Here is a 24,232-nt window from a genome sequence, read left to right as displayed (position 1 = left end):
TACATTTTGTAATGTTTTGCTTGAAGGTAATGTTGTATTTTACTGGCGAACAGTAGCTACACGTCAGTCAGAGTGCTGTCTGACTGATGAATGACGAGCAAACATTTTTCATCTGAGTGGAGAAGTGCTTAAATTAGTCTGAAGCCAAGCAGAAAATACAATGAGTTACATTTTAGATCTGCGTTTCTAAAAAGCAGCAAGATATTTTTATACCTTTTTTGTCTATGTGACCGGTGAAATGAAGTACACAATCTGCTTTATCTCTTAATGTATTGCACAAGTTGACTGCAAGTATTCACTTAGAAAGTAGCTACATATATTCAAAGTTTATCAAATAAAAACTTCAAAGCAATAGTTCCAACGGTATTAATAAACCATCTTGTGGCTATTTCCAAATAACCCAGTTAACGGTATCGGGTTGCATTAACACAGAATTCTGATAACTATTTCTTTGATGTTTTTATTATTGGTAGCTACTTTAAGTAAATACCTGCAGTTAAACATGTGCAATATGTTAGGAGATAAAGCAGATCACGTTCATTATTTCATCCCTCACATTATTTTTCATTATTAAACTTACCAGCATTCCCCAGTAACATGGTGTTTGTTTACAAGTACACAAACAAGGAGAGACTGGAGCCTTGTGAGTCACTGACTGTTGTGCTGCATTCGCCAGGCACTCTAATTACAGTATGGAATGCGCAACTTAATATTTGCCAGTTAGATACTTTGTATAGGTAGTGTGTTTTTTCACTCCTTCAAATGAGTGGATTTGGCTTTTTCAGCAACACCTGTTGCTGAATACAGCCACACCTGTTGTTTTTGTCGCACTGCCACACCTGTTTCAGCCACACAGCCATGCAATCTCCACAGACAAACATTGGCAGTAGAATGGCCTTACTGAAGAGCTCAGTGACTTTTAACTTGGCACCGTCATAAGATGCCACCTTTACAAAAAGTCCGTTTGTGAAATGTATGCCCTGCTGGAGCTGCCCCGGTCAACTATAAGTGCTGTTATTGTGAAGTGGAAACGTCCAGGGGAAACAACGGCTCAGCCGCAAAGTGGTAGGACACACAAGCTCGCAGAACGGTACCGCCGAGTGTTGAAATGCTTAAAGATTTTCCTTGGTTGCAACACTCACTACCGAGTTCCAAATTGCCTCTGGAAACGTCATCACAAGAACTGTTCTTCGGGAACTTCATAAAATGCGTTTCCATGGCCAAGCAGCTGCACACAAGCCTAAGAACACCATGCATAATACCGCTGGAGTGTTGTAAAGCTTGCCGCCATTGGACTCTGGAGCAGTGGAGATGCGTTCACTGGAGTGATGAATCACGCTTCACCATCTGGCAGTTCGACGGACAAATCTTGGTTTGACTGAGGCCAGGAAAACGCTACCTGTAAAGTCTTGGGCTGTTTTTCATGGTTTGGGCTATGCCCCTTAGTTCCAATGAAGGGAAATCTTAACGCTAAAGCATACAATGACAGTCTAGACGATTCTGTGCTTCCAACTTTGTGGCAACATTTTGGGGAAGGCCCTTTCCTGTTTCAGCATGACAACGCTCCTGTGCACAACAGAAATGGTTTGATGAGATCGGTGTGGAAGAACTTCACTGGCCTGGATAGAGCCTTGACCATCCCATCCAACACATTTGGGATGAATTGGAACGGCGACTGTGAGCCAGGCCTTATCGCCCAACATCAGTGCCCGACATCACTAATGCTCTTGTGGCTGAATGGAAGCAAGTCCCCGCAGCAATGTTCCAACATTGGAACCTTCCCAGATGAGTGGAGGGTGTTATTGCACCAAAGGAGGGTGGGAACAACTCCATAGTAATTCCCATGATTTTGGAATGAGATGTTTGACGAGCAGATGTCCACATACTTTTGGTATGCTAACTTAGTAGTTATCTAGCTGGTTAGCGTCTTCCCGAAATCAGCATCTTCCGGTATTACCAAAAATCCCAGGATGGCACAAGGTCGTTATGAATGTCTGACAATCTGGATACCGCCCAAGCCTGATTGCAGTCCCTTTTAGATCTGTCAGGTGAGTTGGAATTAGGGTCAGAGTAGCAGTGAACACAAGTCATATGCCATTTATCAGATTTTCTCACCTCCTGCATCCTCTCTCCTTCGTCCTCTCGCGCCTCCTATTGAATCGAGGAAAGTGAACGTGGATGGAAATGCGCTTGCTTGAAATGAGGCGGTCCTTCTCCCTTCACGCGTCGTTAGGTAAATTACGTTTTACAGGGGTGGATCCCAAAATAAAAGTGTAAAGTGATAATTTGTTTTTAAGTTAGTTGTGCAAGACATTTTATCGATTTAAAACAATAAATAGCATATTGTTTTTAAACGTGTGTATGTTTTTATCCTCTGACAAAACAAAAGCTGACTCAAGGGGGTGTGGCAGATATCAAAACTCTTCCACGATAGGATACACGTGAGTATCCTTGATGAAAGGTGGCGATCAAGGAGGGGAGGACACTTACATTTGCCTTCTAACGAATTTACAGTGCCTTGCGAAAGTATTCGGCCCCCTTGAACTTTGACCTTTTGCCACATTTCAGGCTTCAAACATAAAGATATAAAACTGTATTTTTTTGTGAAGAATCAACAACAAGTGGGACACAATCATGAAGTGGAACGACATTTATTGGATATTTCAAACTTTTTTAACAAATCAAAAACTGAAAAATTGGGCGTGCTAAATTATTCAGCCCCTTTTACTTTCAGTGCAGCAAACTCTCTCCAGAAGTTCAGTGAGGATCTCTGAATGATCCAATGTTGACCTAAATGACTAATGATGATAAATACAATCCACCTGTGTGTAATCAAGTCTCCGTATAAATGCACCTGCACTGTGATAGTCTCAGAGGTCCGTTAAAAGCGCAGAGAGCATCATGAAGAACAAGGAACACACCAGGCAGGTCCGAGATACTGTTGTGAAGAAGTTTAAAGCCGGATTTGGATACAAAAAGATTTCCCAAGCTTTAAACATCCCAAGGAGCACTGTGCAAGCGATAATATTGAAATGGAAGTATCAGACCACTGCAAATCTACCAAGACCTGGCCGTCCCTCTAAACTTTCAGCTCATACAAGGAGAAGACTGATCAGAGATGCAGCCAAGAGGCCCATGATCACTCTGGATGAACTGCAGGGATCTACAGCTGAGGTGGGAGACTGTCCATAGGACAACAATCAGTCGTATATTGCACAAATCTGGCCTTTATGGAAGAGTGGCAAGAAGAAAGCCATTTCTTAAAGATATCCATAAAAAGTGTTGTTTAAAGTTTGCCACAAGCCACCTGGGAGACACACCAAACATGTGGAAGAAGGTGCTCTGGTCAGATGAAACCAAAATTGAACTTTTTGGCAACAATGCAAAACGTTATGTTTGACGTAAAAGCAACACAGCTCATCACCCTGAACACACCATCCCCACTGTCAAACATGGTGGTGGCAGCATCATGGTTTGGGCCTGCTTTTCTTCAGCAGGGACAGGGAAGATGGTTAAAATGGATGGAGCCAAATACAGGACCATTCTGGAAGAGAACCTGATGGAGTCTGCAAAAGACCTGAGACGGAGATTTGTCTTCCAACAAGACAATGATCCAAAACATAAAGCAAAATCTACAATGGAATGGTTAAAAAATAAACATATCCAGGTGTTAGAATGGCCAAGTCAAAGTCCAGACCTGAATCCAATCGAGAATCTGTGGAAAGAACTGAAAACTGCTGTTCATAAATGCTCTCCATCCAACCTCACTGAGCTCGAGCTGTTTTACAAGGAGGAATGGGAAAAAATTTCAGTCTCTCGATGTGCAAAACTGATAGACATACCCCAAGCGACTTACAGCTGTAATCGCAGCAAAAGGTGGCGCTACAAAGTATTAACTTAAGGGGGCTGAATACTTTCGCAAGGCACTGTACATGCTCCTTCTCGATCGCTTATCAGTTTCCGGGTCACAGAGAAGAGGGGACGGAGGACGGTCTTTTGAGAAGCCCATAGGCGACCCTCTTTATCAGGGCATGTTCATTAGGTACTAAACGGAGGGAAATGGACTGCAACATGGGAGGGACTTCTTGGACTTAAGGCTAATTTTTGTTTTCTGTTCCGAAACCTTTGAAGATGTGTGCCCTAATAGAAACAACTTATTTTTAGTTTTGTTACTGAAAGGTGAATGGTTTATTTGCTATTGGCGCAAAGATCAGTTACTGTGTTTTCTGTTTTGCGTACAGCGGCTCTTTTAATGCTTCAATTGGATGGTATTCAACCTAGAGACGGTGTGAAGGTAAGTGGGAGTTAATTGTCACATTCCTTCACTATTTTTACTATTCACAAGGTTACAACATTCAGCCTTTTGTACGTCCAAGGCTATGTTGATAAATATCCTAAAATACTCAAACAAAAAGTGAATAGCTGTTTTTTTCCCAGGCCGTTTGACTCATAACCTTGCTTCTTTTTGCCAGGATGTACAATGCATTCGGAAAGTATTCAGAACCCTTGACTTTTTCCACATTTTGTTATGTTACAGCCTTATTCTAAAATGGATTACCATTCCCCCCCCCCCCCATCAATCTACAAACACAATACCCCAAAAACAGGTTTTTAGATATTTTTGCAAATGTATAAAAAAAGTATCACGTTTACGTAAGTATTCAGACCCTTTACTCAGTACTTTGTTGAAGCACCTTCAGCAGCGATTACAGCCTCGAGTCTTCTTGGGTATGACGCTACAAGCTTTCCACACCTGTATTTGGGGAGTTTCTCCCTTTTCTGCAGATCCTCTCAAGCTCTCTCAGGTTGGATGGGGCCGTCGCTGCAAAGCTATTTTCAGGTCTTTCCAGACATATTCGATCGTGTTCAAGTCTGGGCTCTGGCTGGGCACCTCAAGGATATTCAGAGACTTGTCTCGAAGCCACTCCTGTGTTGTCTTGGCTGTGTGCGCTTAGGGTTGTTGTCCTGTTGGAAGGTGAACCTTCGCCTCAGTCTGAGGTCCTGAGCACTCTGGAGCAAGTTTCCATCAAGGATCTCTGTTGTCGTGGCCATCATTAACATGATGACTGTTATCAAATCAACTATGTTTATTTGTTACTCAATTTAAATGAATCATGTAACAATTAACTCATTGTGAATTTTGCCGCACCACAGGAAAGTAAAACAAAAAAAGTTACCATCTCCTGAATTAAACTCTAAACTCTCATCGCCAACAGTCGCTTATTAATCATTACCTCATATCGGTCTCATTTTGAATGTCGCAGACCTCTTGAATCCACAAGAACCCCAGCCTTTTCGGATCATTCAGTACTACACCAATTTGATTTAATTATTTATTTACTAACTAAATAATAACTCAGAATACACATACACACTTACATGATATAAAAGTCCCTAGTGGACTAAAAAGTTATGATGGCTTGTTACACATATGGAGAGGGAGGGGTAGATAAGAGATGGAGAGTCAAATGTATCATACATTTGGAAACTACCCTCAAAATAAATAATAATAATACTTTGCTCACAAACCACTGCCTGTTTGGGGTAAGGAATGTAATGTATTTACGTGTAGATGTTTTTGTCCTTCGTCTCTCTGAAACCAATCGATCCTTCTATGGGAAGTGGCTCGATGGATGTAAGGCTCTTGTTGTCCACCAGAGGTCAAAACCAAAAGCATATTCCTATCTTAACCTTTCTAGCGCAGACGTTCCGCTAGCGGAACCTCTCGACAACATTCTGCTGAAAAGGCAGTGCATGAAATTCAAAAATATTTTTTAGAAATGTCATTTTCACACATTAACTTCTTTAGGTATAGGGGGCAGCATTTTCACTTTTGGATAAATAGCGTGCCCAATTTAAACTTCCTGCTACTCATGTCAAGAATATAAGATATGCATATTATTAGTAGATTTGGATAGAAAACCCTGAAGTTTCTTAAACTGTTTGAATCACGTCTGTGAGTATAACGGAACTTATGTAGCAGACAAAACCCAGAGTACTAACCATTCAGATTTATTTTTGTCTGTTCAGTGAGTTCTCATTGGGAAACAATATTTCTTAGGAACTTGTTTTCAGTTCCTACCGCTTCCACTGGATGTCACCAGTCTTTTGAATTTGGTTGAGGTTATTCCTTTGTGCAATGAAGTACGGCCATCTAGGAACTGCGTAACACTGTTGAGAGTTGCGCAAGACTTAAAGTAGCTTGGTTTGTTGTCTTCCTGTATTGAACACAGATAGACCCGTCTTCAATTTGATCGATTATTACCGTTTAAAAATACCTAAAGTTGTATTACAAAAATAGTTTGAAATGTTTTGGCAAAGTTGACAGCAACTTTTGAAATATTTTGCAGTGACGTTGCGCAATTTGGAAGCAGTTTTTTTCTGGATCAAACGCACCAAATAAATTTACATTTTGAATATATATGGACGGAATTAATCGAACAAAAGGACCAATTGTGATGTTTATGGGACATAATGGAGTGCCAACAAAAGAAGCTCGTCAAAGGTAAGGCATGTTTTATATTTTAATTCTGCTATTTGTGTAGTGCCTGCAGGTTTGAAATATGCTACTCTCTTTCTTTACTGTTGTAAACAGTAATCAGATAAAAGCTTCGATCATCAGATAATAGCTTCTTGTGCTTTCGCCGAAAAGCCTTTTTAAAATCTGACATGTTGGCTGGATTCACAACGAGTGTAGGTTTAATTTAGTATCTTACATGTGTGATTTAATGAGTTAGATTTTTATATCATTTTATTTTAATTTGCCGCGCTGCATTTTCCCTGGCTTTTGGCCAAGTGGGACGCAAGCGTCCCCTATATACCATAAGAAGTTAACAAGTCCAATACAGCAAATGAAAGATAAACATCTTGTTAATCTACCCATCGTGTCCGATTTCAAAAATGCTTTACAGCCTAAGCACAACATGTGATTATGTTAGGTCAGAGCCAAGTCAAAAAAACACAGCCATTTTCCCAGCCAAAGATAGGAGTCACAACAAGCAGAAATATAGATACCTTTGATCTTCATCAGATGACACTCATAGGACATCTTGTTACACAATACATGTATGTTTTGTTCGATAAAGTGCATATTTATATCCAAAAATCTCAGTTTACATTGGCGTGTTACGTTCAGTAATGTTTTGATTCCAAAACATCCGGGGATTTTGCAGATAGCCACATCAAATCCCATATACTCATAATAAACATTGACAAAAGAGAACTATTATTCACATAATTAAAGAGAGACTTCTCCTTAATGCAACGGCTGTGTCAGATTTCAAAAAAACTTTTACGGGAAAAGCGTAATCTGAGAACGGCACTCAGAACCCAAAACAGCCAGAGGAATATCTGCCATTTTTGAGTCAACAGAAGTTAGAAATGACATTTATAAATATTCACTTAAATTTGATGATCTTCATCAGAATGCACTCCCAGGAATCCCACTTTGACAATAAATGACTGATTTGTTCCATAAAGTCCATAATTTATGTCCAAATAGCCACTTGTTAGTGTGTGCAGCACAGTAATCCATCTTTATGAGGCGCGAGCACTTCGTCCAGACAAAAACTCAAAGTTCCGTTACAGGTCATAGAAACAAGTCAAATGATGTATGGAATCAATCTTTAAGATGCTTTTAACATAAAACATCAATACGCTTCCAACCGGAGAATTCCTATGTCTGAAGAAAAGCACTGGAAGGAGCTAACTGCCGGGAGAGCGCGTCACGAGCCTGAGACACTCTGCCAGACCACTGACTCAAACAGGTCTCATGACAGGTCTCATGCCCCTCCTTTTATTGTAGAATCCTCAAACCAGTTTCTAAAGACGGTTGACATCTAGTGGAAGCCGTAGGAAGTGCAACTTGACCCCATAGACACTGTATTCATTCGGTAGGCCAAGCTTTGAAAAACTACAAACCTCAGATATCCCACTTCCTGGTTGGATTTTTCTCAGGTTTTCGCCTGCTATATGAGTTCTGTTATACTCACAGACATCATTCAAACAGTTTTAGAAACTTCAGTGTTTTCTATCCAATAATAATATGCATATATTAGCATCTGGGACAGAGTAGGAGGCAGTTCACTCTGGGCATGCTATTCATCCAAAAGTGAAAATGCTGCCCCCTATCCCAAAAAGGTTGAGTTTCATCGTTCTTCATATTCTATTAACATCATATTGGATGGAAACTTGAAAGCTAGAATGATTTTCCTTCCTAAGTTACAGTATTTGGTCAATACAGTTTTTATTAACATCACAAAGTAATAAATAATATGACAACATTCTTTAGATCCCCAAGGACCATTCTTAACATTCCTATCTTATAAATATTGTTCCAAAGTTCACTCTTTGGGTGTTTTTATAGTTTTGGGCTGCAAAATGTCTCTGTAACAAAGACATTCCTTTCCCAATACTGAGGAGCAAAGAGATTCCTCTCCTGTCTAATTTACGACGATTGTTAAGGTGTCAAAACCTCTTCTGTGGTTAAGAGGGTCTGGTTGTTATAAGCTATTTACCAAGCTGATCTGAGGCCTTTAATCCTTGACCAGGAGAGTCATGACACTGTACTTTGCTCCTTTCATATTTGCCTCAATCTTGACTAGTCTTCCAATCCCTGCTGCTGAAGAACATCCCCACAGCATGATAATGTCACCATGCTTCACCGTAGGTATGGTGCCAGGTTTTCTCTAGACATGACTCTTGGCATTCATGCCAAAGAGATCAATCTTGGTTTCATAAAACCTTTTTCTTGTTTCTCATGGTCAGAGTCCTTTAGGTGCCTTTTGGCAAACTCCAAGCGGGATGTCGTGCCTTTTACTGAGGAGTGGCTTCAGTCTGGCCGCTCTACCTTAAAGGCCTGATTGGTGGAGTGCTGCAGAGATCGTTGTCCTTCTGGAAGGTTCTCCCATCTCCACAGAGGAACTCTGGAGCTCTGTGAAAGTGGCCATCGGGTTCTTAGTCACCTCCCTGTCCAAGGCCCTTCTCCCCAGATAGCTCAGTTTGGCCAGGTGGCCAGCTCTAGGACTAGTCTTGATGGTTCAAAACTTCTTCCATTTAAGAATGGTGGCCACTGTGTTCTTGGGAACCTTCATTACTGCAGAGATGTTTGGGTACCCTTACCCAGATCTGTGCCTCGACACAATCCTGTCTCAGAGCTCTATGGACAATTCCTTCAACCTCATGGCTTGGTTTTTGCTCTGACATGCACTGTCAATTGTGGGACCTTTATATAATCAGGTGTGTGTCTTTTCAAATCATGTCCAATTAATTGAATTTACCCAGGTGGACGCCAATCGAGTTGTAGAAACATCTCAACAATGATCATTGGAAACAGGATGCACCTGACCTCAATTTCGAGTCTCATAGCAAAGGGTCTGAATAGGTACGTAAATAAGGTCTCTTTTTAAAAACATTTTTAATACATTTACAAAAATTTGAAACACGTTTTTTCTTTGTCATTATGGGATTATGTCTGTTGATTGAGGAAAAAAATAATTAATTTGATAATAAGGCTGTAATGTAACAACGTGGAAAAAGGGAAGTGGTCTGAATACTTTCCGAATGCACTGTATTCTCTTCAGGACTTATGTAATGTACTGTATTCAATGGACATGATTCTTTAACATGCAGAATAGACTATTAAACCCAAGCCATGATTATCACCTCCAGAGTATTTCGTTACGAATCGGATGGGGACAGTGTAATTGTTTGAACTCCGCATATTGACATTTAAAATGGTTTCCATCATGGATTGTGTGACAAAGCTTTGGAAATGAAGAATCTTCTCTGGTTGCGATGACTGCAAGCTTGAAACCACTGATTCAACTGTGAGAATTAAAGGTGTTGTTGTCTGATGTTTTTACCATTCTCCTTCTGCCTCTGTACACAGGCTGAACGTTCCCCCGGACTGACTGGCACACTGACTGGCTCAATGATGGAATTACAAACATTACAGGAGGCCTTGAAAGTGGAAATACAAGTCCATCAGGTAGGAGGGGGAAAAATAGGTGTTCTCTTGTTCATCAGCTCAGTGTTCAGGCTCTTTGTTAGGCCTGCAAATGATGACATAGTACTTGAATCAACTGGGCTAACTGTCAAGTTGAATCACCGCTATTATTAAGAGTCAAATAAAGTAAAAATGTAATACACAGTTTAGCAGATGGTATGGCGGGTGCAGAGAAATGTGTATGTTCCTATCAATCAATGCAGTAAATGTCCAACAAGCACACAATAATGAAAATTTTTTAAGTGTTAAATCTTGTACAGCAGTAGATATGTAAATAGTATGTAATCATTATTAAAGTGACCAGTGTTCAATGACTATGTACGTAGGGCAACCGTCCCTGAGTAGCTTGCTAGTGACAGTGACTAAGGGACAGAGTTGGGTCCCCAGTCCACCTGGCTGTGCTGCTGCTCCAGTTTCAACTGTTCTGCCTGTGATTATTATTATTTGACCATGCTGGTCATTTATGAACATTTGAACATCTTGGCCATGTTCTGTTATAATCTCCACCCGGCACAGCCAGAAGAGGACTGACCACCCCACATAGCCTGGTTCCTCTCTAGGTTTCTTCCTAGGTTTTGGTCTTTCTAGGGAGTTTTTCCTAGCCACCGTGCTTCTACACCTGCATTGCTTGCTGTTTGGGGTTTTAGGCTGGGTTTCTGTACAGCACTTTGAGATATCAGCTGATGTACGAAGGGTTATATAAATACATTTAATTTGATTTACTGGGAGGAGGCCGTCTAGTTTTGGCTGTTTAATTGTCTGATGGCCTAGGGATAGAAGCTGTTTATGTAATGTCTTCGCCTTGTAGATGATAGTGGGGGAACAGTCCTTGATGAGCTTCTTGACCTTCCTGTGACACCGGGTGCTGTAGATGTCCTGGAAGGCAGGCAGTGTGCCCCCGATGATGCGTTGGGCTGACGGCACCACCCCCTGGAGAACCCTGCAGTTGCGGACCGTACAATTGCTGTACCAGGTGGTGATACAGCCTGACAGGATGCTCAATTATTTTGGTATTTTATTAGGATCCCAATTAGCTGTTGCAAAAGCAGCAGCTACTCTTCCTGGGGTCCACATGAAACATGACACAATACAGAACATCAATAGACAAGAACAGCTACATTATGGTGTATCTTTAGAAGTTTGTGAGAGTATTATGGGCCAAGCCAAATTTCTTCGGCCTCCTTAGGTTAGAGGCGCTGTTGCGCCCTCTTCACCACGCTGTTGGTATGAATTTCAGGTCTTCAGTGACGTGCACGCAGAGGAATTTGAAGTGTTTTACCCTCTTCACTGCGGCCCGTTGATGTGGATGGGGGCGTGCTCTCTCTGCTGTGTCCTGTAGTCCACGATCAGCTCCTTTGTTTTGTTGATGCTGAGGTTATTTTCCTGGCACCACTCTGCCAAGGCACTCACCTCATCCCTGTTTTTTTAAGTGATTTAATTTATTTTTTATTTCACCTTTTATTTAACCAGGTAGGCCAGTTGAGAACAAGTTCTCATTTACAACTGCATTTAACCCTGTGGCACCCAATAGAGACTTTCAGAGGTCCGGACAACAGGCCCTCCGATTTGACACACTGCACTCTATATGAGAAGTAGTTAGTGATCCAGGCGAGGCAGTCATTTGAGAAACCGACGAGAAACCTGTAGGCTGTCTCGTCATTGTTTTTAATCAGGCCTACCACTGTTGCGGCGTCAGCAAACTTGATGATTGAGTTGGAGACGTGCTCAGTCATAAGTGAACAGGGATTACAGAAGGGCACTCACCCCTGTGTGAGGATCAGCTTGGCGATGGTATTGTCTACCTTCACCAACTGGGGTTGGCCTGTCAGGAAGTCCAGGACCCAGTTGCACAGGGAGGGGTTCAGACCCGGGGCCCTGAGTAATGAGCTTGGAGGCACTATGGTGCTGAAGTTTGAGCTGTCGTCAATGAACAGCAATTCTTACATAGGTATTGTCTAGGTGGAACAGCAATTCTTGAACAGCAATGAACAGCAAATCTTACATATGTCTTGTCTAGGTGGAAAAGGGCAGTGTGCAATGCAATGGCAATTGCGTCTGTGTATCTGTTGGGGCTGTATGCAAATTGTAGTGGGTCTATGGTGTCAGGTAAGATGGAGGTGATATGATCCTTAATTATTCTCTCAAAGCACTTCGTGATTACAGGAGTGCTATGGGGCGAAGTCATTTAGTTCGGTTAACTTTGCTTTCTTGGTTACAGGAATGATGGTGGACGTCTTGAAGCAAGTGGGGACCATCTACTGGGATAGTGAGAAATTTAATTTGTCCATAACTCCAGCCAGCTGGTCTGGGCATGCCCTGAGGACACTGCTTTGGATGCAGTCTGGGCCGGCAGCCTTGCTAGGGTTAACTTGTTTAAATGTCTTACTTGCTTCGGCTAGGGAGATCAGGAATACACAGTCCTTGTGAGCGGTGGGGGTCCACATCGGTGGCTCTGTGTTGTTTTCCTCAAAACAGGTGTTTAGCTTGTCTAGAAGTGAGGCGCAGTGGCTGGCTTTCCCGTTATAATCAAGGGTTGTCTGGAGTCTCTGACACATGCGTCTCGTCTGAGCTGTTGAATTGTGACTCCACTTTCTCTGTACTGACTTTTTGCCTCCGATTGCCTTTCGGTGGTCGTAGTTGGTCTGTTTGTAATAGTCAATGTTCTCAGGCACCTTACGGTAGTTTGCATTTTCTGTTTTGCGAGAATGCTGCCATGTCTCCCTGGTTTCTGAAATGGATACGTTTTCATCACAGTAGGAACAACGTAACCTATGCGCTTCTGATGAACCCAGTCACCAAGTCAATGTATGTTTGAGAAGATCCACTGAAGACCATTGCATTATGGGGTGAATCCATACTTCCACTTAAGTAGAATTTTTACTCCGATTTGACGTCAATGCACAACTAGGTACATATTAGAATTAGCGGCGAATCTTAACTTCCATTTACAGTGCATTTGTAAAGTAAAGACTCCTTTACTTTTTCCCGATTTTGTTACGTAACAGCCTTATTCAAAAATGTATTTAATAAAATCCACAATACCCCATAATGACAAAGTGAGATTTTTTTTGCATTTTTAGCAAATGTATTAAAAATAACATATCTTATTTACATAAGTATTCAGACCCTTTGCTATGATATTTGAAATTGAGCTCATGTGCATCATATTTCCAATGATCATCGTTGCTGTTTCTACAACTTGATTGGAGGCCACCTGTGGTAAATTCAGTTGATTGGACATGATTTGGAAAGGCACACAGCTGTCTATATAACGCCCCACAGTTGACAGTGCATGTCAGAGCAAAAACCAAGCCATGAGGTCGACAGAATTGTCTGTAGAGCTCCAAGACAGGATTGTGTCAAGACACAGATCTGGGGAAGGGTACCAAAACATTTCTGCAGCGTTGAAGGTTCCTAAGAACACAGTGGCCTCCCAAACTTATTCCATTTAAGAATGATGAACCACCAAGATAGAGGGGGAAAAAAGAAACAATTTAATCAATTTCATAATAAGGCTGTAACGTAATAAAATGTGGAAATAGTCTGAATCCTTTCCAAATGAACTATTTGTGGCAACTTCAAGCATCCATTTTCATTACATGTTTGTTAGTGAGTAAGCATGAGTGTGCTAGATAATGGATGCATCCCAAATGACACCCTATTCACTACGCAGGCCAGGTCTTCAGCCTCCTTGCTGTTGAGCACCAGTGGGGTCAGGCCAGTATCTTCAATTGAGCTCAGTCCCTAATGTCCCATAACCACACTCCCAGCACATTGAACAGGACTCTCCCAGAGGAGTGGTCAGCCACATAGAGTAGACCTGGCATCAGCGCTTTGAAAGGCCAGCTTAGTAAGTCCTCTGCCTAGTCATGTCCCATGTCACCTCCATAGCAATAGGAACCAGATGTTTAGCACCCAGTTAATGAAGGTATGTGGTTCTTTAGCGTGTTAGGGTTATTTTTATACTTTGTTGACGATTACACACTCATTTATCAATTTGTTTTAGTTATCTTCAGGATGAGTAGGCAATTTTTAACTCTGCCTACTGTAGGCCTATAGTATGTCTTTATAAAGTTGAATGTAAATACTGTATGTAAAATGTATGAGTATGTAATTTACATGTAAAAAGTCACATTTCAGTATTTTATAAAGTCATAACCTAATCAAATATTCAAATTACTATAATGATGAAAATACAAAGTGTTGTATGTGTTATTCAATTTTATGTTTGTTCAGACTGAATGATGGCCAATGTCACAATTTGGGTATGGGACACAGTTGAATGTTTTTGCCTATAGGTTTCACTGTCCACAGGCTGTAGTAGTCTTACGGAATGTCCCTGAATGCATTTGTTATCCTACCCACATGTATCTCTTTCTTCTACAGAAACTGGTCACCCAGATGAAACAGGACCCACAGGTAAATACAATTTCAGTTAATAATTGGTTTGTTTTCAGTAGACTGATGGTGCCGATAGGAATTGCAGCTCTGTTTCTACCTCCTAAGCAACTTTGCAGAATTTATTTAGTAGTTATTTCTTACATTATTTGCCCAGAACGTTTTTTGCATTATTACATACAGCCGGAAATAACTTTTGGATATCAGAGCGGCGGTAACTCACCAGCGGTCCGACCAGGAATACGACTTTCCCGAATTGGATCCGAATTGGTATCCCCAAGGCAATTTAACTTATCCCCGAGGCTGCTCCAAGACGCCACCGGTAGAGAAGAGGTATTCGGAATGGACTTGTCGTCTGACTCAAGGCGTGCACACCATCCACCGCTTCCAAGTGTATTACTTGTTAATGTTCAGTCCATGGAAAATAAAGTAGACAAGCTCAGGGCGAGGAGCTCCTTCCAGAGAGACATCAGGGACTCTAACATACTCTGTTTCATGTAATCATGGCTCTCTCCGGATATACTGTCCTCATCCGTACAGCAGCTTAAATGGGCTACTTCTTTGTGAGTTAATGAGGAAGCGGAACACCTCTCCATTCAAATTTTTGTTAGAAAATACAACTTGTTGGAAAATAATTTGAAATTGACAAGTTGAAAAATAGTCTATAGATCACAAGCAGGCAGCGTGTGTTAACTGTCCTGTTGCGTAACAGTCACATTTTGGAATAGTGAGTGCATTCTGACATCACGTGCATAAAACGACTCATGCTGGGGTGACCGTTAGAGATATTTGGAACCCACAAAAGGTTAACTATGCATGGTGTGATTGTGGTAAGATACAGGAACACAAGCCCCTTTGTTCACCTGACCTAGAGTACCTCACAATCAAATGCCGATCACATTAGCTCCCAAAGAATTGTCTTTGTTTATCGCCACAGCCGTGTATATTCTTCCACAAGCTGATACCACGACGGCCCTCAAGGAACTAAACTGGACTTTGTGCAAACTGGAAACCGCATATACAAAGTATATCTAAGAAAATTCAGGTAGCATTTACAGTGGGGAGAACAAGTATTTGATACACTGACGATTTGGCAGGTTTTCCTACTTACAAAGCATGTAGAGGTCTGTAATTTTTTATCATAGGTACACTTCAACTGTGAGATGGAATCTAGAACAAAAATTCAGAATGCTTTTTAATGTATAAAAGTTAGCCACCCCTAGCCATAAGAAGTTAAAGAAGCAATAAAACAAGCCTTCTTTAGACTAGTTGAGTATCTGGAGCATCAGCATTTGTGGGTTTGATTACAGGCTCAACATGGCCAGAAACAAAACTTTCTTCTGAAACTCGTCAGCCTTCATTTCTCAGAACAAGAATAGACTATTTCATGCGAGATATTGCCAAGAAACTGAAGATCTCGTACAGTGCCGTGTACTACTACCACCTTCACAGAACAGAGCAAACTGGCTCTAACCAGAATAGAAAGAGTGGGAGGCCCTGGTGCACAACTGAGCAAGAGGACAAGTACATTAGAGAGTGTCTAGTTTGAGAAACAGACACCTCACAAGTCCTCAACTGGCAGCTTCATTAAATAGTACCCGTAAAACACCAGTCTCAACGTCAACAGTGAAGAGGCGACTCCGGGATGCTGGCCTTCTTGGTGTCCTTTTAGTAGTGGTCCTTTAGTTGCAGCAATTCGACCATGAAGGCCTGATTCACGCAGTCTCGTCTGAACAGTTGATGTTGAGATGCGTCTTGCTTGAGCTCTGCGACGCATTTATTTGGGCTGCAATTTCTGAGGATGGTAACTCTAAATGACCTTATCCTCTGCAGCAGAGAACTGTGTCTTGTGGCAGTCCTCATGAGAGGCAGTTTCATAGCGCTTGATGGTTTTTGTGACTCAACTTGAAGAAATTTTCAAAGTTCTTGAAATTTTCCCAATTGACAGACATTCATGTCTTAAAGTAATAGACTGTCCTTTCTCTTTGCTTATGAGCTGTTCTTGCCTTAATATGGACTTGGTCTTTTACAACAACAAAAAACTACCTTGCCACAACACAACAGATTGGCTCAAACGCATTGACAAGGAAAGAAATTCCACAAATGAACCTTTAACAAGGCACACCTGTTAATTTAAACATTCCAGGTGACGACCTCATCAAGTTGGTTGAGAGAATACCAAGGATGTGCAAAGCGGTCATCAAGGCAAGGGTGGCTACTTTGAAGAATCTCAAATATAAAATATATGTGTGTTATTTCATAGTTTTGACGTCTTCCCTATTATTCTACAATGTAGAAAATAGTACAAATAAAGAAAAACCCTTGAATGAGTAATGTCCACATTTTTCACTAGTACTGTAAACTCTTGGTCCCAGCTTTGATGCACCTGTACTGACCTCGCCTTCTGGATGATAGCGGGTTGAACAGGCCGTGGTTCGGGTGGTTAATGTCCTTGATTAATATTTTTGACCTTCCTGTGACATTGGGTGATGTAAATATCCTGGAAGGCAGGCAGTGTGCCCCCAGGGATGCGTTGGGCAGACTGCCCCACCCTCTGGATAGCCCTGCGGTTTCGGACGGTGCAGTTGCCATACAAAAGGGGTGATACAGCCTGACCGGATGCTCCCAATGGTGCATCTGTCAAAGTTTGTGAGGGTCTTAGGGGCCAAGCCAAATTTCTTCAACCTGCGGAGGTTGAGGAGGCACGGTTGAGCATTCCTCACAAGACTACCTGTGTGTACACTGAAGACTTGAAGATTTCCACCTTCTCCACTGTGGCCGCGTCGCTGTGGATCGGGGCGTGCGCCCGCTGCTGTCTCCTGGAGTCCACAATCAGCTTCTTCGTCTTGATGTTGAGGGAGAAGTTATTTTCCTGGCACCACTCTGCAAGGGCCCTCACCTCCTCCCTTTAGGCTGTCTCGTCATTATTAGTAAATCAGGCCTACTACTGTTGTCTGCAAAAGTTGATTGATTTTTTTTTACCACTTTTTCATGGTATCCAATTGGTAGTTCATCTCATCGTTGCAACTCCCGTATGGACTCGGGAGAGGCGAAGGTCGAGAGCCGTGCTTCCTCCGAAACACAACCCACCAAGCCGCACTGCTTCTTGACACAATGCCCACTTAACCCCGTAAGCCAGCCGCACCAATGTATCGGAGGAAACACTGTACACCTGGCGACCGTGTCAGCATGCACTGAGCCTGGCCCGCCACAGGAGTCGCTAGTGCGCTATGGGACAAGAACATCCCTGCCGGACAAACCCTCCCCTAACCCAGACGACGCTGGGCCAAATTGTGCACATCCCCATGGGTCTCCTGGTCGCGGCCGGTTGTGACAGAGCCTGGACTCGAACCCTGAATCTCCAGTGGCGCAGCTAGCACTGCGATGCAGTGCCTTAGACCACTGCGCCACTCGGGAGGCGTGTCGTCAAACTTGATGGTTGAGTTGGAGGTGTGCATGGCCATGCAGTCACGGGTGAACAGGGAGTACACGAGGGGGCTGAGCATGCACCTTTGTTGGGCCACTGTGAAGAGGATCAGCGTAGTGGAGGTGTTGTTTCCTACCTTCACCACCCGTCAGGAAGTCCAGGATCCAGTTGCATAGAGCTGGATTCAGACCCAGGGCCCGAGCTTAATGATGAGCTTGGAGCTGTAGTCAATGAACATCATTTTTACAAAGGTATTGCTCTTTTCTAGATGGGATAGGGCAGAGTGCAGTGCAATTGTGATTGCTTCATCTGTGGATTGATTGGGGCGGAATGCAAATTGCAGTGGGTCTAAAAAGGTAAGGTGAAGATGATCCTTACCTAGCCTCACAAAGCACTTCATGATGACGGAAGTGAGTTATTGGGCGATAGTCATTTAGTTTGTTTCTGTACCCAAGAAAGTGCAGGTAACCAATGGTGGGGACAGCAGACTGGGATAGGGAGAGATTGAATATGTCCGTAAACATTCCAGCCAGCCGGTCTGCGCATGACGTGGCTAGGTATGCCATCTGGGCCCGGCAGTCTTGCGAGGGTTAACACTCTAAAATGTGTTACGCCCATCAGCCACGGAGGAGGAAAGCCCCCAGTCCTTTGGGAGCAGGCCGCGTCGATGGTCCTCAAAGCGAGCAAAGGTGTTTTAGCTTGTCCGGGAGCAAGACGTCAGTCTCCGCGACATGGCTGGTTTTCCCCTCGTAATCCATAATTGTCTGGAGTCCTTGCTACATACTGAATTGCGACTCCAACTCTCTGTACTGACGTTTTTCCTGTTTGATTTTATGTTTTTATGGAGAGCATAACTGGACTGTTTGTATTCGACCATATTCCCAGTCACCTGGCTGTGGTTAAATGTGGTGGTTCGAGCTTTCAGTTTTGCGAATAGTGCCATCTATCCACGATTTTTGGTTTGGGTAGGTTTTAAATCGTCAGTGGGAACAACATCACCTATACACTTCCTTATGAACTCGGTCAGTGTATACATCAATGTTATTCTCTGAGGCAAGCCAGAACATATCCCAGTCCACATGATCAAAACAATCTTGAAGCATGGATTCTGATTGGTCAGACCATTGTTGAATAGACCCCAGCATGGGTACTTCCTGTTTGAGTATCTGCCTATAGGAAGGATCAGAATGGAAGTCATGATCTGATATGCCGAAGGGACGGTGGGGTGGGCCTTGTAGCCATCCTGGAAGTAAGAGTAACAATGGTCGAGAGTTTAAAGCGTGAGTACTACAGGCAATTGGTTGATATACAGTGGGGAGAACAAGTATTTGATACACTGACGATTTTGCAGATTTTCCTACTTACAAAGCATGTAGAGGTCTGTAATTGTTATCATAGGTACACTTCAAAGTCTGGGTCTGGTTGATTTTCAACTCATCGCCTATTCACATCCCAATAAGATATAGATCTGTTCGCACTTCCTACGCCTTCCACTAGATGTCAACAGTCAGTAGAACATGGAATGAAGCCTCTAGTGTGATGTGGGGCCGGCCGGATGGGAGGGGAATGAGTCACTGGTCTGGCAGAATGCCAGTTCCTGGTTACGCGCAGTCTTATTTATATATATATATATATATATAAAAGCAAGTATTCTGCATACAAGGAAACTTTGTGTTCCAGTCCCCATCTGTAGATACCACGTATTGAGGGTGTGGCCTTTAGCATGATGGAAAAGGGGTTCTATCGCCAGGGCAAATAACAGAGGGGACATTGGATATCCACGGCATGTTGCCCTTGATAATGGGAAATACTGTGAACAAAGTTTTTTTTCTAAGTACTGATGCCTTGGGTAATGAGTACAACCGTCCGACCCAGGAAATTAAGTTCGCACCAATGCAAAATTTTCCCATTACAGAGAATAAATATTCCCATTCTACCCTGTCAAATGCCTTCTCCGCATCTAAAGAGAACTACTTCAGGAACGTCCGAAGATGCAGGAGAGTATGACATTAGGCAGACATCGAATGTTAGAAAAGGAGTGTCAACCCTTAATAAACCCTGTCTGATCTGTTATGTCTGTCATAGTGGATTCTAATCGAGAGGCAAACAATTTCGCTAATACTTTTGCATTTAAAAGTGAGATCAGTCTGTATCGGTTTCAAACATTTCAAGCAGGTGGTGGTGGAGTTTGGCATCAAACATTGTAGAATTCAATTGGGTAGCCATCTGGGTTAGCGATTTTCCACTTTGCATTGCTATTATTGAATTAATAATCTCCTCTAACTGCAAAGCTAGATCCATTCCCTCTCTTCTCTGTATTAAGGGTAGGAGTTTCCAAATTGTCAGTCATTCATAATTGAATTGTCTTCAGGTCCTTCTGATGTGTATAGATCATAATAAACATTTGCTAGTAGTATTGATTTCAGAAGGACTACTTAAGACACCTGAGGTGTTGTGAATTTGAGGGATCAGCTGTGAGGCAGATTTGCACTTGAGTTGATGAGCTAGAAGTCGACCAGCCTTTTCTCTATATTCTTAAACAGAACAAGTAGCTGCAGCTCAGCCTTATCTGTGGATAGTAAATTGTACTGAGTTTGAAGACTCAGCCTATGTAAAGTTCTGGTGATGGAGAGGCGGAATATTGTTGGTCTAATTCCAGAATTGCATTGATCAGCTGTTTTTATTTTCCGTTTATTGAGAAGAGAGGAATAGGAAATTATTTTGCTTCTAAGAACAACTTTAAGTGTGTCCCAAAGTGTAGATCGAGAGATCGGTTTTATTTGTTTCAATAAAGACAGCAATTGCATTTGATAGAATGGTGCAGAATAAATTGTTTGAAAGTAGGTTAAGTCTCCATGTGGGGGTCTGTATAGTTCAATGAGAATGAGAGGTCGAGCGACAGAGTAGCATGGTCACTAATAACAATGGCAGAGTATTCTACTTCACAGAGGGGAGAAGAGCTTTCTCTACGAAGAAGTAGTCTATTCTAGAATAGGAGTGGTGCACATGTGAAACAAAAGAGAATTCTTTGTTACTAGGAAAAGGTAATCTCCCATGGATCTACAAATCCTGCCTAGCTTATAAATGCAGACATAGCGCTGGACATTTTGAGGGAGATGATGATCTAGGGTTTGAGTGGTCCAAGACTGGGTTGATTACACAATTCAAGTCGCCTCCAAAAATCTAATAGTGCGGGTTGAGATTGGGCAGCAAAGAAACAAGTTGGTTAATGCAATCAACATTATCCCAATTGGGAGCATAAACATTTACAATTTAAACAGAGGTGTGAAAGAAATAACCCTCTGTGGATCTGAGACTGTCAGCAGTACTTTCTTATAAATAAGTGTTGCTGTTCCCCTTGCCTTAGCATTGAATTTTGAATGGAATATTTGTCCTACCCAATCTTCAGTCTACCATGATCTGCTGTGTTTGGGAGAAACTCCCCAAATACAGGTGTGCCAAGCTTGTAGTGTCATACCCAAGAAGATTTGAGGCTGTAATCGCTGACAAAGGTTCTACAACAAAGCAGTGCATAAAGGGTCTGAATACTTATATAAATGTCATATTTCAGTTTGTATTTTTGTATACATTTGCACAAACAAACTGTTTTTACTTTGTCATTATGGGCTATTGTGAGTAGATTGATGAGTAAAAACAATTTTATCAATTTTAGAATAAGGCTGTAACGTAACAATGTTGAAAAAGTGAAGGGGTCTGAATACTTTCCTGAATGCACTGTATATACAGTAGAATATTAGTGAAGACATAACTATGAAATAACACACATGGAATCATGTAGTAACCAAAAAAGTGTTAAACAAATCAAAATATATTTGAGATTCTTCAAAGTAGTCACCCTTTGCCTTGATGACAGCTTTACACACGCTTGGCATTCTCTCCACCAGCTTCATGAGGAATGCCTTTCCAACATTCTTGAAGGAGTTCACACATGCTGAGCACTTGTTGGCTGCTTTCCAGTTGAATGCATTCAGTTCTACAATAATGACTAGATATTCCCTTTTCTTTCACTCTGCGGTCCAACTCATCCCAAACCATCTGTTGGGTTGAGGTCGTGTGATTGTGGAGGCCAGGTAATCTGATGCAGCACTCCATCACTCTACTCCTTGTTCAAATAGCCCTTACACAGCCTGGAGGTGTGTTGGGTCATCAGACAAAGGGACAGATTTCTACCGGTCTAATGTCCATTTCTGGTGTTTCTTGGCCCATGCAAGTCTGTTCTTATTGGTGTCCTTTAATAGTGGTTTCTTTGCAGCAATTTGACCATGAAGGCCTGATTCCTGTAGTCAGTCTCATCTGAACAGTTGATGTTGAGACGTGTCTGTTACCTGAACTCTGTGAAGAATTTATTTGGGCTGCAATCTGAGGTGCAATTAACTAATGAACTTATCCTCTGTATCAGCGGTAACTATGGCTCTTTTCTGTGGTGGTCCTCATGAGAGGCAGTTTCATCATAGCGCTTGATGGTTTTTGCGACTGCATATTTTTGATGTTCTTAATTTTACACATTGACTGACCTTCATGGCTTAAAGTAATGGTGGACTGTTATTTCGCTCTGATTATTTCAGCTGTTCTTGCCATAATATGGACTTGGTCTTTTACCAAATAGGACTATATTTTGTGTACCAACCATACCTTTTCATAACATAGCTGATAGGCTCAAACGCATTAAGAAGGAAAGACATTCCACAAATGAACTTTTAACCAGGCACACCTGTTAATTGAAATGCATTCCAGGTGACTACCTCATGAAGCACCAACTGTCAGAGCAGCTCACAGATTACTGCACCTGTACATAGCCCACCTATAATTTAGCCCAAACAACTACCTCTTTCCCTACTGTATTTATTTATTTTGCTCATTTGCACCCCATTATTTTTATTTCTACTTTGCACATTCTTCCACTGCAAATCTACCATTCCAGTGTTTTACTTGCTATATTGTATTTACTTTGCCACCATGGCCTTTTTTTTTTGCCTTTACCTCCCTTATCTCACCTCATTTGCTCACATCATATATAGACTTGTTTATACTGTATTATTGACTGTATGTTTGTTTTACTCCATGTGTAACTCTGTTGTTGTAGGTGTCAAACTGCTTTGCTTTATCTTGGCCAGGTCGCAATTGTAAATGAGAACTTGTTCTCAACTTGCCTACCTGGTTAAATAAAGGTGAAATAAATAAAAAGCTGGTTGAGAGAATGCCAAGAGTGTGCAAAGCTGTCAAGGCAAAGGGTGGCTACTTTGAAGAATCTCCAATATAAAATATATTTTCATTTGTTAACACTTTTTTTTGGTAATCACATGATGCCAAATGTATTATTTCATAGTTTTGATGTCTTTACTATTATTCTCAATGTAGAAAATGGGTGTCCAAACTTGACTGGTACTGTATGTGTGTGTTATATATATATATATATATATATGTGTATTTATTCCCACACCGGCAATAGCATCTGGTAAATGTGTATGCGACCAATAAAATTAGATTTGATTTGAAATGTTTCCACAAAATTGTGACTAGCTCCAAATGGTGTTTTGACATTTGGATAGTTTGATTAAATAAATGTTTGTACTGATTTCTGTTCATTTGTAGATGTGTGTGCATGTGAAACATCAGTGTGGAGACATAAATATTCCAATTTGAAATAAAGTAGTTTTGGTTGAAATGAACCAAACTGCCTTTTCAAGTGAGCCTGGATGTACAGTTTTGGAACTTGGTATGAAAGTGCCCTAAAAAGAGCTTTGCCTTCCTTTGCAGAATGCTGATCTGAAGAAGCAGCTCCACGAACTTCAGGCTAAGATCACAGCGCTTAGCGAGAAGCAGGTATTTCAGGAGATGATGCTGACACAACACAAGGCTGTCCCAGGTTGCCCTACACACCAATATTGATATGCGTTTGAAACACATGATTTTTACAAATTAAAATGTGTAACCAGTTGGTCCTTTTAGACAGACTAATTTGTTTCTTTAAACATCATATTCGAAGATACGCACAAATTAATCATGTATGTTTATTTAGTTTAAGGCTTTATAAATCCCAATGAGTGATTTGTCACTCCCTCTGTGCAGAGCTGTGTGCATGGGCAAGTGAACACGGAATAGACACGCACACAAACATACTGTTTACACAGCTAATGTCTTGTGATGGATGCTCTGAGGCAGAAATGAAAGCACATTATTATTTGGAATGTGTGTTCTCTTCCCAATGTACTCTGTCTCTGTTAGCAGTATTCTGCCCACTGTGAGGCTCACCTAGTGTGACTTCCACATCGACTTGTTTTCCTGCTGCTTTCTCCATTCTGTCAAGGGAGCTGACTAATCAATGTGGTTTGTGACACACTGACTGATCTCTGGAACAATTCAAAGAACATGGAATATAT

General features: G+C 41.7%; 1 protein-coding gene across 4 annotated transcripts in view; it reads left to right on the top strand.

Moving 5' to 3' along the window:
• LOC109889690 (PHD finger protein 21A-like) overlaps positions 1 to 24,232 on the top strand; it is a 111,089-nt gene that overhangs the window by 5,664 nt on the left and 81,193 nt on the right. For 2 of the 4 annotated variants that reach the window (XM_031823214.1, XM_020481304.2), the window contains 4 exons: positions 4,242 to 4,294; positions 9,890 to 9,988; positions 14,393 to 14,425; positions 23,610 to 23,675. In XM_031823214.1, the coding sequence (XP_031679074.1) occupies positions 4,253 to 4,294; positions 9,890 to 9,988; positions 14,393 to 14,425; positions 23,610 to 23,675 (240 nt within the window). In that variant the 5' untranslated portion in view covers positions 4,242 to 4,252. Of the gene's footprint in view, positions 1 to 4,241; positions 4,295 to 9,888; positions 9,989 to 12,224; positions 12,273 to 14,392; positions 14,426 to 23,609; positions 23,676 to 24,232 lie in introns of those variants that run through there. The other 2 variants (XM_031823216.1, XM_031823215.1) reach the window with 2 other exon arrangements.

Source organism: Oncorhynchus kisutch, linkage group LG4, assembly GCF_002021735.2.
Source record: "Oncorhynchus kisutch isolate 150728-3 linkage group LG4, Okis_V2, whole genome shotgun sequence".
In the NCBI taxonomy this organism is placed as follows: domain Eukaryota; kingdom Metazoa; phylum Chordata; class Actinopteri; order Salmoniformes; family Salmonidae; genus Oncorhynchus; species Oncorhynchus kisutch.
Note: the sequence above shows the minus strand (reverse complement) of the source record. Positions and strands in the feature narration are given on the sequence as shown.